The sequence below is a fragment of the Pan troglodytes genome, chromosome 11, assembly GCF_028858775.2.
Source record: "Pan troglodytes isolate AG18354 chromosome 11, NHGRI_mPanTro3-v2.0_pri, whole genome shotgun sequence".
NCBI classification, from domain to species: domain Eukaryota; kingdom Metazoa; phylum Chordata; class Mammalia; order Primates; family Hominidae; genus Pan; species Pan troglodytes.
In genome coordinates, this window is record NC_072409.2 from 13,459,141 (window position 1) to 13,473,141 (window position 14,001).

General features: G+C 41.8%; 1 protein-coding gene across 7 annotated transcripts in view; it reads left to right on the plus strand.

The window, feature by feature from the left end:
- Nucleotides 1-14,001, plus strand: part of SCAI (suppressor of cancer cell invasion) — a 197,400-nt gene that overhangs the window by 143,119 nt on the left and 40,280 nt on the right. For all 7 annotated transcript variants that reach the window (XR_010148853.1, XR_010148854.1, XR_010148855.1 and 4 more), the window contains 2 exons: nt 1,062-1,161; nt 6,046-6,127. Coding sequence is in view for 3 of the 7 variants with exons in the window: in XM_528477.8 (XP_528477.3) it covers nt 1,062-1,161; nt 6,046-6,127 (182 nt within the window). In the remaining 4 variants the exon portion in view is untranslated. The remainder of the gene's footprint in view (nt 1-1,061; nt 1,162-6,045; nt 6,128-14,001) is intronic.

Here is a 14,001-nt window from a genome sequence, read left to right on the forward strand (position 1 = left end):
ATTATCTGTATGTCTCATATACTGTTAAATCAAGTTTTCTTGGTTTCCGCTTAACATACTGACTTCTTTACTTTTTTCAAAGTATGATAGGTAATCGTACTTTGATAGGTCCTTTGAGAGAGATTATCTGAACATCCCACAGTTGCTGTTCCATTTGGACAAGAGTTTAGCTAATTCATATGAATTTAGTGGGAAAAGGCTAACTTCAGAACCAGAACTAAAGTGCTTGATACAATAGTGATAATAATGGATATTTGCACGCTGAAATCTGGCAATACATTCTTAAAGGTGAAGTTTTTGTGAATGAGAATTTTCAAATTCTATTCAAATATTTTTCTAAGTTTTACAGTTAGTGGCTCATTTAAAATTGTATTTACTTATGAGACTAAGATTTCATTCTTTAAAAAAAAAAAAGATTATTTTATTCTGCAACTTCTTTTTTTTTTTCTGAGACAGGGTCTCACTCTGTCATCCAGACTGGAGTGCAGTGGTGTGATCATAGTTCACTGCAGCCTGGGAATACAGGCACCTACCACCATGCTCGGCTAATTTTTAAAATTTTTTTTGTAGAGACGGGTCTCACTATATTGCCCAGGCTGGTCTGGAACTCCTGGCCTCATGCAGTCCTCCTGCTTCAGCCTCCCAAAGTGCTGGGATTACAGGCATGAGCAACCATGTCTGACCAACTTCCTTTTAAAATAATATTGTTAAACCTGAGATTTTAAGTTTGCTTGAAATGTAAAGGTCATTTTGAACATCCCAGATCTCCATTCCTTTTATTACTTAGAATAATGATGCCATAGAGTCTTGTTTTGTTTCTCATTATATTCTGTTTGAAGAACTGCTGAATAATTAAATGTTTTTTAAAATGTTGAAAATGACAACATACTGAAGTCATTTAAATACTCCATTAAATTAAAATGTTAAATTTTAAAATAATTTAAATGTGTAATTATCTTCGCTTGAATCAATGAGAGATTCACACAGTACCTTTGTATTTGAACATCAGGTCAGTGTTAGTCTTCAACTGAAGTCTAGGATTCTTCCCTTTGTTTTTATAGGTCCTTATGATTTTGGAGGTGTACTTACTAATAGTAACCGGGATATTATTAATGGAGATGCCATCCACAAACGAAATCAGTCCCACAAGGAAATGCACTGGTATGTATTCTGGTGTCTACTCTTATTATAAAAATTATACCTCTGTCTATAAATAGAAAAAATATTAAGTAAAATGGGGAGTTTTTTCTAGTACTAGAATGATTCCCTTAGACTAAGATTTAGGGACAGACCAAAAACACTTATTTGGATTCCAGCAATAATTCAGGCTCTGTCTATCCTAGGAAATTAGAACTTTTGGTTGATATTCGTTGAATAAATATGTTACACACTGTTTAGTCACTAGGGATATGTCAGTGAACAAAATTGCATTCTAGTTGGAGACAGTAAATATATACATAAATAAATAATATGTCAGGACATTATACATGTAACATCAATACGAACTTTTAAACAAATTTTTTTCTTGAGACGGAGTCTTGCTCTGTCACTCAGGTCAGTCTTGCTTTCCTGGCCTTAAGTGATTCTCCCACCTCAGCTTCCCAAAGTGCTAGGATTACAAGATGTGAGCCACTGTGTTCAGCCCAAACATTTTTTTTTTTTTTTTTTTTTGAGATGGAGTCTTGCCCTGTCACCCAGGCTGGAGTGCAGTGGCATGATCTCAGCTCACTGCAACCTCTGCCTCCTGGGTTCAAGTGATTCTCCTGCCTCAGCCTCCTGCGTAGCTGGGATTACAGGCACCAGCCATAATGCCCGGCTAATTTTTGTATTTTTAGTAGAGATGGGGTTTTACCATGTTTGTCAGGCTGGTCTTGAACTCCTGACCTTGTGATCCACCTGCCTCGGCCTCCCAAAGTGTTGGGATTACAGGTGTGAGCCACCGTGCCCAGCCACATTTTATTTTATTTTATTTTTTTAATTGAAAAATAATCATTGTAAATATTCCTGGGGTACTTAATGATGTTTCTATATTTGTAATGTATCGTGATCAGATCAGAGTAATTAGCATACTCATCATCTCAAACATCCATTCCTTGTGTTGGGAACATTTAATATCTTTTTTTCTAGCTATTTATAATATAGGCTGATAGCAGTGGCTCACACCTGTAATCCCAACACTTTGGGAGGCCGAGATGGGTGGATCACTTGAGGTCAGGAGTTTGAGACCAGCTTGGCCAACATGAAACCCTGTCTCTACCAAAATACAAAAATTAACCGGTGTGGTGGCTTGCGCCTGTGGTCCTACCTACTCAGGAGGCTGAGGCAGGAGAATCACTCGAACCCATTAGGTCGAGGTTGCAGTGAACCGAGATTGTGCTCCAGTCTGGGTGATAGAGCGAGACTCTGTGTCAAAAAAACAAAAAAGAGAAAATAAAAACTATATAACATATTATTAACTATAGTCATGCTACAGTGGTATAGAACACTAGAACATATTCCTTCTATCTAGCTGTAATTTTTTAATCTTTAACAAATCTCTTCCCTATACCTCCGTTCCCCTACCCTTCCCAACCTCTAGTATTGAGTTTTGTTTTTTTTTTTTTAGATGGAATCTTGCTCTCATGCCCAGGCTAGAGTGCAGTGGCACGATCTTGGCTCACTGCAACCTCCATCTCCCAGGCTCAAGTGATTCTCCTACCTCAGCCTCCCAAGTAGCTGGGATTACAGGTGGCCACCACCACGCCTGGCTAATTTTTTTATTTTTCATAGAGATGGGGTTTCGCCATGTTGACCAGTCTGGTCTCGAACTCCTGACCTTAGCCTCGGCCTCCCAAAGTGCTGGAATTACAGGCATGAGCCACTGCGTTGGGCCTGAATTTTTTAATACAAGGTTTTGTTGGTTTAATATAGCACAAATGAATGTTGTTACATGATTACAAATAGAACTTCAGGCCAGGAGCAGTGGCTCATGCCTATGATCCCAACATTTTAGGAGGCTGAGGTAGGAGGATCGCCTGAACCCAGGAGTTTGAGACCATCCTGGGCAACTTAGTGAGACTCTGTCTCTACAAAAACTTTAAAAAAAATTTTTTTTAATGCAAAAAATACAAAAGCAAATAGAATTTCATCTACAAAAGTTCTTTTTCTTTTTCTTTTTTTTTTTTTTTTTGAGACAGAGTTTTACTCTGCCGCCCAGGCTAGAGTGCAGTGGCACTATCTTGGCTCACTGCAACCTCTGCCTTCCGCGTTCAAGCGATTCTCCTGCCTCAGCCTCCCAAGTAGCTGGGATTACAGTCATGCATCACCACACCCAGCTAATATTTGTATTTTTAGTAGAGATCGGGTTTCACCATGTTGGCCAGTCTGGTCTCGAAATCCTGACCTCAAGTGATACGCCTGCTTTGGCCTCCCAAAGTGCTGGGATTACAGGCGTGAGCCACCGTGCCTGGAGTTCATTCTTTTTCTAAGCATAACAACTTCATTGCTTGGGCTATTATTGGCTCATTGGCTCTAGAATTTTTCTAGCTGAGAGCAATCTGGTTATAAAGAAAACTGGACTGGTCTAAAACTTTGTTTCTAATACATATTGAATATCCCTTATCTGAAATGTGTGGGACCAGAAGTGTTTCGGGTTTTGGATTTTTCCAGATTTTGGAATATTTGTATATAGATAGTAAGGTACCTTAGGGATGGGACCCATGAAATTGACTTATGTTTCATATACAACTCATACACATTGCCTGAAAGTAATTTTATTTTTCCCTTTGAGATCCTGGATAAACTATGTGTTGTGTACCTGCATGACTATGATCCATCATGTGAGGTCAGGTGTGGAATTTTCTACTTGTGGCATCATGTTGGCTCTGAAAACTTTTTGGATTTTGGAGCATTTTTCGTTTTGGATTTTCAGATTAGGAATACTGAACCTGTATGGCATGATCACTTATATGTGGAATCTGAAAAAGTTGCACTCAGAAGCAGAGTGCAACAGTAGTTCTGAGGAGCTGAGGATTGGGGAAAATAGGGAGATGTTGGTTAAAGGGTGCAACCTCTCAGTTGTAAGATAAATATCATTTAAAGTACAGCATGGTGGTGATAATTAAAAATACTATATTGGCTGGGTACAGTGGCTCAGGCCTGTAATGTCAGCACTTTGGGAGGCCGAAGTGGGCGGATCACTTGAGGTCAGGAGTTCGAAACCAGCCTGGCAACATGGTGAAATCCCATCTCTACTAAAAATACAAAAAATTAGCCGGGTGTGGTGGCATGTGCCTGTAATCCCAGCTACTTGGGAGGCTGAGGCAGGAGAATTGCCTGAACCTGGGAGGCGGAGGTTGCAGTGAGCCGAGATCATACCACTGCACTCCAGTCTGTGTGACAGAGCGAGACTCCATCTCAAAATAAATAAATAAATAAAAATAAAAATACTGTATTGTTGGACCGAGCATGGTGGCTCATTCCCGTAATCTCAGCACTTTGGGAGGCTGAGATGGGAAGATTGCTTGAGTTCAGGAGTTCAAGACCAGCCTTGGCAACATAAGAGGATCTTGTCTCTACTAAAAATTTTAAAAATGAGCCAGGTGTTGAGGTGCACACCCATGGTCCCAGCTACTTGGGAGACTGAGGCAGGAGTATCACTTGAGCCTGGGAGATCGAGGCTGCAGTTAGCTATGATCTTGCCACTGTACTCCAGCCTTGGTGACAAAGTGAGACCCCATCTCAAACAACAACAATAACAAAAATTGTTGTTTACTCGAAATTTTCTGAAAGAGTAAAGCTTATGTGTCCTCTCTGCCCACTGCCCCCGGCACCCCCGCCTCCCGCCGCCCACACACACGAAGGGTAACGGTGTGGGAATGGAGGTGTTGATTAATTTGATCGTGGTAATCACTATACATGTATGCATTAACAAGTCATCACATTGTATACCTTGAATATATACAATTTTTATTTGTCAATAAAAGAAAAACTTTTATTTGAAATATAATGAAGTTTGATGATATTGCTCAGTGAAACATTCATAAATTTACATTTACATTAGTATCTATCCACATATGCACATCGTGTACTCAGTCATCGGAAAGAGCACGCACACCAAGATTCTGACCTTACGCATTGGCTCTCACATGCATGTTACTGGATTTCCACCTTTGGGTTCAGTAGCTCTTCTGTGGGCCAGTCAAACTGCATGTTTAACAAGCCCCCGCGTGTTTAACAAGCCCTTGATGCAAATGTTTAGAGGAAACATATGGTAAAAAGTAGCTGGGCACAGTGACTCATGCCCATAATCCTAGCACTTTGGGAAGCTGAGGTGGGCAGATTGCTTGAGCTCAGGAGTTCGAGACCAGCCTGGGCAACATGGAGAAACCCCATCTCTACTAAAAATGGAAAAATTAGCTGGTTGTGTTGGTACATGTCTGCAGTCCCAGCTACTCAAGGAGGCTGAGGTGGGAGGATCACCTGAGCCTGGGACATGGAGGTTGCAGTGAGCTGTGATTGCACAACACCACTGTACTCTAGCCTGGGCCACGGAGCAAGACGGTGTCTTTAAAAAAAAAAAAAAAAATAGTGATAGTAAAAAGATTTTCCTACTTACTACCTGCAGTATTAAGATGTAGCTTGAAATATTAAAAATCTTTAAAATAGAAATTTTGAAGACTCATTGAAATACAAATCTGGTTTTGTTATTACATCTTGTTTCCAGATGTTCTTACAAGGAGCTTTTAAATATGAAACAGGTACCTGTGTGCCAACTTCTGAGGTTTTCATGCTGTGTGTTTAGTCATCTTTAAATACACAGACTTCACTTTAGCTTAGATATTCCTGAATAACAATTGTCTCTGAACTTTTTTTTTTTCTCCAAATAGAACTATCTTGGCTATCCTAGTAAATACAGGCTTTTTTTTTCCCCTTTGCTTAACTAGTCTTTGTTTTTCTCTCAGTGCTATGATGCAAAGGAGATATGAGCAGACCGAACTGGAGAATAAGATTTCTGAGACGTGGCTGACACAGTTTAACAGTTCTTCATTGTTGTTGTTTTCCCAGCCTTCATCCCGGGGATCTCTATCCTTTCACCAGGAAGCCACTGTTCATCATTGTGGATTCGTCTAATAGTGTTGCGTACAAGGTGAGTTCCATGAGAGCTATTGCACAGGTAGACATTGTGGCACCAACCCAAGGGTACCCAGTCTTAATGTGTGCCTTTTTATTTTGCTTTATTTTATTTAATTTTACACAGTTTGTATTTAGTGTTTCTTTTCTTTTGAGGTTGTGCATGCTAGTCAGGATCGGGTGCTATGAATAGAAACAAGAAGAAAACGCATGAATGGACACTCAGTGGAAAATAATAAATCCTCCTGCAGGAAAAAAAAATTCAAGATTTCCAAGATCTCTGGTGGGAGGTTTATTTTTGTTATATAACCCAGAATAATTTTCTTTTATAGAGGTAGAGGTGTAAGGGTGAATTTCTCTAGTGTTCAAACGTTTCCCCTACTTGTGCTGAGCTGCTGTAGTTTAAGTAAAACTTCTAGCCCATAGTTTTAGTCTTTGAATATTAACATACTGTTTTACATGCACTTGATTTTTTGAAAATTTGTGACAATCACAAAAAAAAGATGGCCCTGAATGCTGAAATAAGTGACAGGGATCTAACTTGAACATCCTTCGTTTTATATTTCACTATTGAAGTGATGATTTTCAGTGATTTTATAAAGAATGCCAGTGGTCAGCTGGGTGCAGTGGCTCACGCCTGTAATCCCAACATTTTGGGAGGCCGAGGCGGGCAGATTACCTGAGGTCAGGAGTTCGAGACCAGCCTAACCAACATGGAGAAACCCCCATCTCTACTAAAAATATAAAATTAGCCTGGCGTGGTGGTGCATGCCTGTAATCCCAGCTACTTGGGAGGCTGAGGCAGGAGACTCACTTGAACCTGGGAGGTGGAGGTTGTGGTGAGCTGAAATCGTACCATTGCTCTCCAGCCTGGGCAACAAGAGCAAAACTCCGTCTCAAAAAAAAAAAAAAAAAAAAAAAAAAAAAAAAAAAAAAGTAATGCCAGCAGTGAAACACTTTAAAGGTGGATATTATAATTCAAACTATAGTAATTTACAGGAAAATGAAAGCACAGTCTTTAGAGTCCTTTGTATCTGGTCAAAATGTTTGATTAGTGAAAAATGTGTTCAAAATATTCTGGGTGCACAGATCTGCCACTTCAAACTGTTTCTGTTGTGGGTGTTCATACTGCAGTTAGAGGGAGAAGCAAACTCCTGATAGGTTTCTATCAGGAAACCAATGAAAATGTCTGGTAGCCAAGAGAGCGGACCCCAAGTATACATTTTCCATTTAGTTTTCATGTTTAGTTTTACTTAAACTCTTTATTCCAGGAGCTTCCAATGCACCATACATTTTTCAGCATTTTTCCTCCTACTCATTTTGTTCAGTATTACAACTTCTGATTTTTAGGAAAGTTAGCAGTGTACTTTCTTTTCTTTTCTTTTTTGAGACAGAGTTTCGCTCGTTTCCCAGGTTGGAGTGCAATGGCATGATCTCAGCTCACTGCAACCTCTGCCTCCCAGGTTCAAGCGACTCTCCTGCCTTAGCCTCCCAAGTAGTTGGGATTACAGGCATGCGCCACTATGCCCAGCTAATTTTTAGTATTTTTAGCAGAGATGGGGTTTCTCCATGTTGCTCAGGCTGTTCTCGAACTCCTGACCTCAGATGATCCACCCGCCTTGGCCTCCCAAAGTGTTGGGATTACAGGCGTGTTCCACCGTACCCAGCCAGCAGTGTACTTTCTTAAATTGTATATTTGTTTTGTTTTTGTGGGAAATGGAAGAATGTGAGAGGCTGCTGAATGAAAAGGTTTATTGGCTACCCCAATTAAACTTATAAAGCCAGAGGGGTCCAGGCATTTTGTGTCTTCACAGAATTCAAAAGAAGTACTCTGTCTTTGTCAATGAGAATGAATCTGTTGCAGCAGTTTGGTGATGTGACAGAATGTGTTTTTGCACTGGGTCCAGTGTATTGTTTAACATGATCTAGCATCATTGAGAGTACTTTAGCAATCCATTAGTTTCTCCCAATTTAATTGAGTATTATTGGATACCACTTCTCAGGAATACCATTCATTGTATGTGCCTGCTATTTCCAGAGGACTATTTAGATTTAGGATGAATGTTGGATGCCGACTTTTAAAGACACCATTGTGTATAATTGGAAATGTATTTGCTCAATTAATGCATCATGGCTTAATTTTAGATTTTAATATTGTGATGCACAGGACAGCTGTGGAATAATAGCAAGTCTTTTGTTGTTGTTGTTTGCTTCTGATGGCACAGGCACTGTCACTCCTCTGAAGAAATAAATCGTCCAGAACATACCAATCTTCAGAAATGAAAAGGGAGGCCAGGCGTGCAGTGGCTCATGCCTGTAATCCCAGCACTTTGGGAGGCTGAGGCGGGCGGATCACTTGGGGTCAGGAGTTCAAAACCAGCCTGGCCAACGTGGTGAAATCCCGTCTCTACTGGAAATTAAAAAATTAGCTGGGAGGGGTGGTGTGCACCTGTAGTCCCAGCTACTTGGGAGGCTGAGGCAGGAGAATCGCTTGAACCCGGGAGATGGAGGTTTCAGTGAGCCAAGATCGTGCCATTGCACTCCAGCCTGGGTGACAGAGTGAGATTCTGTCTCAAAAAAAAAAAAAAAAAAAGAAATGAAAAGAGAACCCCATATGGAGTAGGCAAATCAGATCATGGCACAGACCAATTTTAGTCTTTTTAGAAATTAATATTACTTACTACATTTAATTTAAGCATGTAGTTCTCTTTGGTAGCATATAAAGGTGTCTCATATTTATTTTTCCCACAAAAGCATTTGTAGGCTGGGTGCAGTGTCTCACACCTGTAATCCCAGCACTTTGGGAGGCCAAGGCAAGAGGATCACTTGAACCAGCAGTTTGAGACAAAGCTGGGCAAGATAGCAAGATCCCAAATCTATTTTAAAAATTTAAAAATTAACCAGGCATGTTTTTGTGAGCCTGTAGTCCCAGCTACTTCAGGAAGCTGAGGCAGGAGGATCTCTTGAGCCCAGGAGTTCAAGGATGCATGAGCTGTGATCGTGCCACTGCATTCCAGCCTGAGTGAGAGAGCAACACTGTATCTCTAATAAATTAATTAGATGAAATGAAATTAAGCATTGTAAAGTCTTAAGCTACCACTTTGCAAGTTTTTTTGTTTGTTTTGTTTTTGTTTTTTGTTTTTGAGACAGAGTCTTGCTCTGTCGCCCAGGCTGGAGTACAGTGGCGCAATCTTGGCTCACTGAAACCTCCGCCTCCTGGGTTCAAGCGATTCTCCTGCCTCAGCCTCCCAAGTAGCTGGGACTAGAGGCACACGCCACCACACCTGGCTACTTTTTGTGTTTTTAGTAGAGATGGGGTTTCACCATGTTGGTCAGGCTGGTCTTGAACTCCTGACCTCGTGATCCGCCCACCTCAGCCTCCCGAAGTGCTGGGATTACAGGCATGAGCCACCATGCCCGGCCTGCAAGTTTTTAATGAAAAAAGAGAACTGGGTAACTGATGTATTATTTCTGGAGTATTTTCTTTGCTATGTATGTTTTATATAGGTCTGGATGTTTTATGAGTATATAAGTGTTTTGTAAATGTTTCTTCATTTAAACAGTTTCATGTACATTTCTTCATTTAAATATTACTCGTTAATTTTTTTTTTTTTTTTTTTTTTTTGAGATGGAGTTTTGCTCTGTCACCCAGGCTGGAGTGCAGTGGCATGATCTCGGCTCACTGCAACCTCCGCCTCCTGGGTCCAAACGATTCTCCTGCCTCAGCCTCCCGAGTAGCTGGGATTACAGGCATGTGCCACCACGCCTGGCTAATTTTGTATTTTTAGTAGAGATGGGATTTCCCTATGTTGGTCAGGCTGGTCTCGAACTCCCAACCTCAGGTGATCCACCCACCTCGGCCTTCCAAATTTCTGGGATTGCAGGCATGAGCCACTGTGCCTGGCCACTTGTTAATGTTTATGAAGTAACTCATGCATATAGTTTAAAGTTGTATTTCTCAACTATTTCTGGCATCAGAAACTTTCAGAGCCCTTTTCGAACCACTTGTAGCTGGGTCCCATCCACCTCCTGTGATTCTGATCACTTCACCTGGGGTGGGTCTCAGCTACAGTATTTATGAAGACTAGCTGTATTGTGCTGTCCTGGTGAGAGAACTACTCACTCAGAAATCCCTCTAGATTTGCTACTAAAAACAGCAGTCTCCCACTTTTTGTTGCAACCCCTATTTGCCTCTTCCCAGAGGCCGCTCTTCAAATAGTTTTTGGCTATTTTGTTTTTTAACCACCATTTTTCTTTTTTCTTTTTTCCTTCCTTCTCTCCCCTAACCACTATTTTTCTAAATAATATACTGGCATTGATAATTCTTGATTCTTCAGTTTTAGCGTTATGTATTAATTTCCCACTATGAAAGAGAAATTTATCTCTCTTTCCTCTTTCTGTCCCCAACTCACATTTCTACCCTTTCCATCATTTTATCCACACCATAGATAATTTTGATAGATAATTTTTTTTCTTTTGTTTTGTTTTAGAGGGAGGCTCGCTGTGTCACCCAGGCTGGAGTGCAATGGTGCGATCTTGGCTCACTGCAACTTCCGCCTCCTGGGTTCAAGCGATTCTCCTGCCTCAGCCTCTCTAGTAGCTGGGATTACAAGCACGTGCCACCACACCTGGCTGATTTTTGTGTTTTTAGTAGAGACGGGGTTTCACCATGTTGCCCAGACTGGTCTTGAACTCCTGACTTGAGGTGATCCGCCTACCTCGGCCTCCCAGAGTGCTAGAATTACAGGCGTGAACCACCGCTCCCAGCCTAGCTTCCAGTATTTCTTTTTTTTTCTTTTTTGAGACAGAGTTTCACTCTTGTTGCCCAGGCTGGAGTGCAATGGCGTGATCTCGGCTCACTGTAACCTCTGCTCCCCAAGTTCAGGCCATTCTCCTGCCTTAGCCTCCTGAGTAGCTCGGATTACAGGTGCACGCCACCACACCTGGCTAATTTTGTATTTTTAGTAGAAACAGGGTTTCTCCATGTTGGTCAGGCTGGTCTCGAACTCTTGAGCTCAGATGATTCACCCACCTTGGCCTCCCAAAGTGCTGGGATTACAGGCGTGAGCCATCGTGCCTGGCCTTTTTTGTGTGTGTGTGAGATGCAGTCTCACTGTCACCCAGACTGGAGTGCAGTGATGTAATCTCAGCTCACTGCAACCTCTGCTCCCCAAGTTCAGGCCATTCTCCTGCCTTAGCCTGCTGAGTAGCTTGGATTACAGGCACGCGCCACCATACCTGGCTAATTTTGTATTTTTAGTAGAAACGGGGTTTCTCCATGTTGGTCGGGCTGGTCTCAAACTCCTGACCTCAGATGATTTACCCACCTTGGCCTTCCAAAGTGCTGGAATTACAGGCATGAGCCATCGTGCCTGGACTTTTTTATTTTTATTTTTTTGAGATGCAGTCTCACTCTTGTCACCCAGGCTGGAGTGCAGTGATGTGATATCGGCTCACTGCAACCTCTGCCTCTCAGGTTCAAGTGATTCTCCTCTCTCAACCTCCTGAGTAGCTGGGATTACAGGCGCACACCACCACGCCTGGCTAATTTTTTGTATTTTTAGTAGAGGTTGGGTTTCACCATGTTGGCCAGGTTGGTCTTGAATGCCTGTCTGGGCCTCCCAAAGTGCTAGGGTTACAGACGTGAGCCACCACGCTCAGCCCAAGCCATGGCGCCGAGCCCAATATTTCTTAAGAAGCATGAAGCATTCTGATTCTGTTTTCTTTTTTATGCAACACATTTTCAGTGTCTGGAAACGTATAGAATCTTCTCTTTCTTCTTAGTGATTTTTCAGTTTCTCAGTATCGTTTCCTGGTTTGAGTTTACTTTTTTTTTTTTTTTAAGATGGAGTTTCGCTCTTGTCAACCAGGCTGGAGTGCAGTGGCACGATCTTGGCTGTCTGCAACATCCACCACCCAGGTTCAGGAGATTCTCCTGCCTCAGCCTCCCGAGTAGCTGGGATTACAGGCATGCGCTACCACACCCGGCTAATTTTGTATTTTTTAGTAGAGATGGGGTGTCACCATCTTGGCCAGGCTGTTCTCGAACTCCTGACCTCGTGATCCACCCGCCTCAGCCTCCCAAAGTTCTGGGATTACAGGCGTGAGCCACTGTGCCTGGCTGGTCTGGATTTACTTTTAACTATGGTGCTTAACATGTACTTGGTGAATTATTTCAGTCTGGAAACTGCTTATTTTCTAGAGTTAGTCCATTGATTTTTCTCTCTGCATTTTCTTTTTTCCTGTTCTGTCTTTTAAGAACTTTTTTCGTTATTGCACATTCTGGTCTGGTTGTCTTTTATTTGTTTGTCTGTCCTTTGCTCTTTAATACATTTTTTCTTTAGGAAATCCCCTCATCTTTATCTTCTAAGCCTTTTATTGAGATTTTTCATTTGTCTATTTTCCTTTCATATGTATAGAAATAGATGCATGTGTGTTTATGTAACACATACATACATATGCACATATATATATAATTATTTTGGGTTTTTTTAAATCATGGTTGAAATATATCACTTTCCTTTGAGAATATCAGTGATCATTTAAAATTTCTCCCTGCCTCGTATCTGCTTCCTCTTTCTTCATTTGTTTCTGCTTGTTTTTGCCTCTGTCTTTCTCATCAGAGACTTTCCTGAGAGTATCATAATCCCTGCTTGTTTGCTCATACTTAAGATTGGAGCCTAGCAAACTGATCAGAAGCTCTGAGGGGTGATTCCAACTGAGCTCTGGGACTGGTTCCAACTGAGCTGGACCTTATAGTTGAGTAATCCCTAATGCCAGTATCTTTAGGTCTTCCTTCATGGCCTGGTCATGTATATCAGAGAAGATGCAACTATTCCACCTGGAATATAAAGGTCTAGTGACCAGCATGATGCCATGTTTTCCCTGAAGCGTGTGTGTATGTGTGTGCATGTGTGTAGGTGTTGTGTGTGTGTGTGTGTTTATAGATACATATATCCTTACCTAGTGCCTCACACTTAAAAGAGTGTTTGTTTTTTGAGAAGAAGTCTTGCTCTGTTACCCAGGCTCTAGTGCAGTGGCATGATCTTGGCTCACTACAACCTCTGCCTCCCGGGTTCAAGCGATGCTCCTGCCTTAGCCTCCCAAGTAGCTAGGACTACAGGTGTGTGCCACCACACCCGGCTAATTTTTGTATTTTTTAGTAGAGACAAGGTTTCCCCATGTTGGCCAGGCTGGTCTCAAATTCCCGACCTCAAGTGATCCACTCAGCTCGGCCTCCCAAAGTGTTGGGATTACAGGTGTGAGCCACCATGCCCGGCCAAAAGAGTCTTAATCAGTGCATGTTGAATGATGAAATGAGGGAGCTATTGTCCTTATTTTGTACTTGAGGAAACTTTGCCTCTGAGGTTCAGGATCTTGTCTAATATTTCCAACACCAGTCTTTCTCATTGCAGTGCCCATGCTCTTTCCCACATAGGGAAAGAGTAGCTTTTCAGGCTTGTCTGAGCCTCATGTTAGAGGAATACTGTGATTGAAATACCAAGATTTGTGTAACAAGTATGGCCCATATTTTGGCTCTTAGATTGCCAGTAGGGGTAAACTAAGCAAGTTGATTGGCCTTGTCTGTGGTAATGTAGTATTTAGTAGGAGTTTAAAATAATAATAATAAAAAAAAAGCCATCCAGGTGCAGTGGCTTACACTTGTAATCCCAGCACTTTGGGAGGCCGAGGCAGGCGGATCACAAGGTCAGGAGTTTGAAACCAGCCTGACCAACATGGTGAAACCCCATCTCTACTAAAAATACAAAAATTAGCTAGGCATGGTGGCACATGCCTGTAATCCCAGCTATTCAGGAGGCCGAGGCAGGAGAATCTCTTGAACCCGGGAGGCAGTGAGCCGAGATCGCACCACTGCACTCCAGCCTGGGC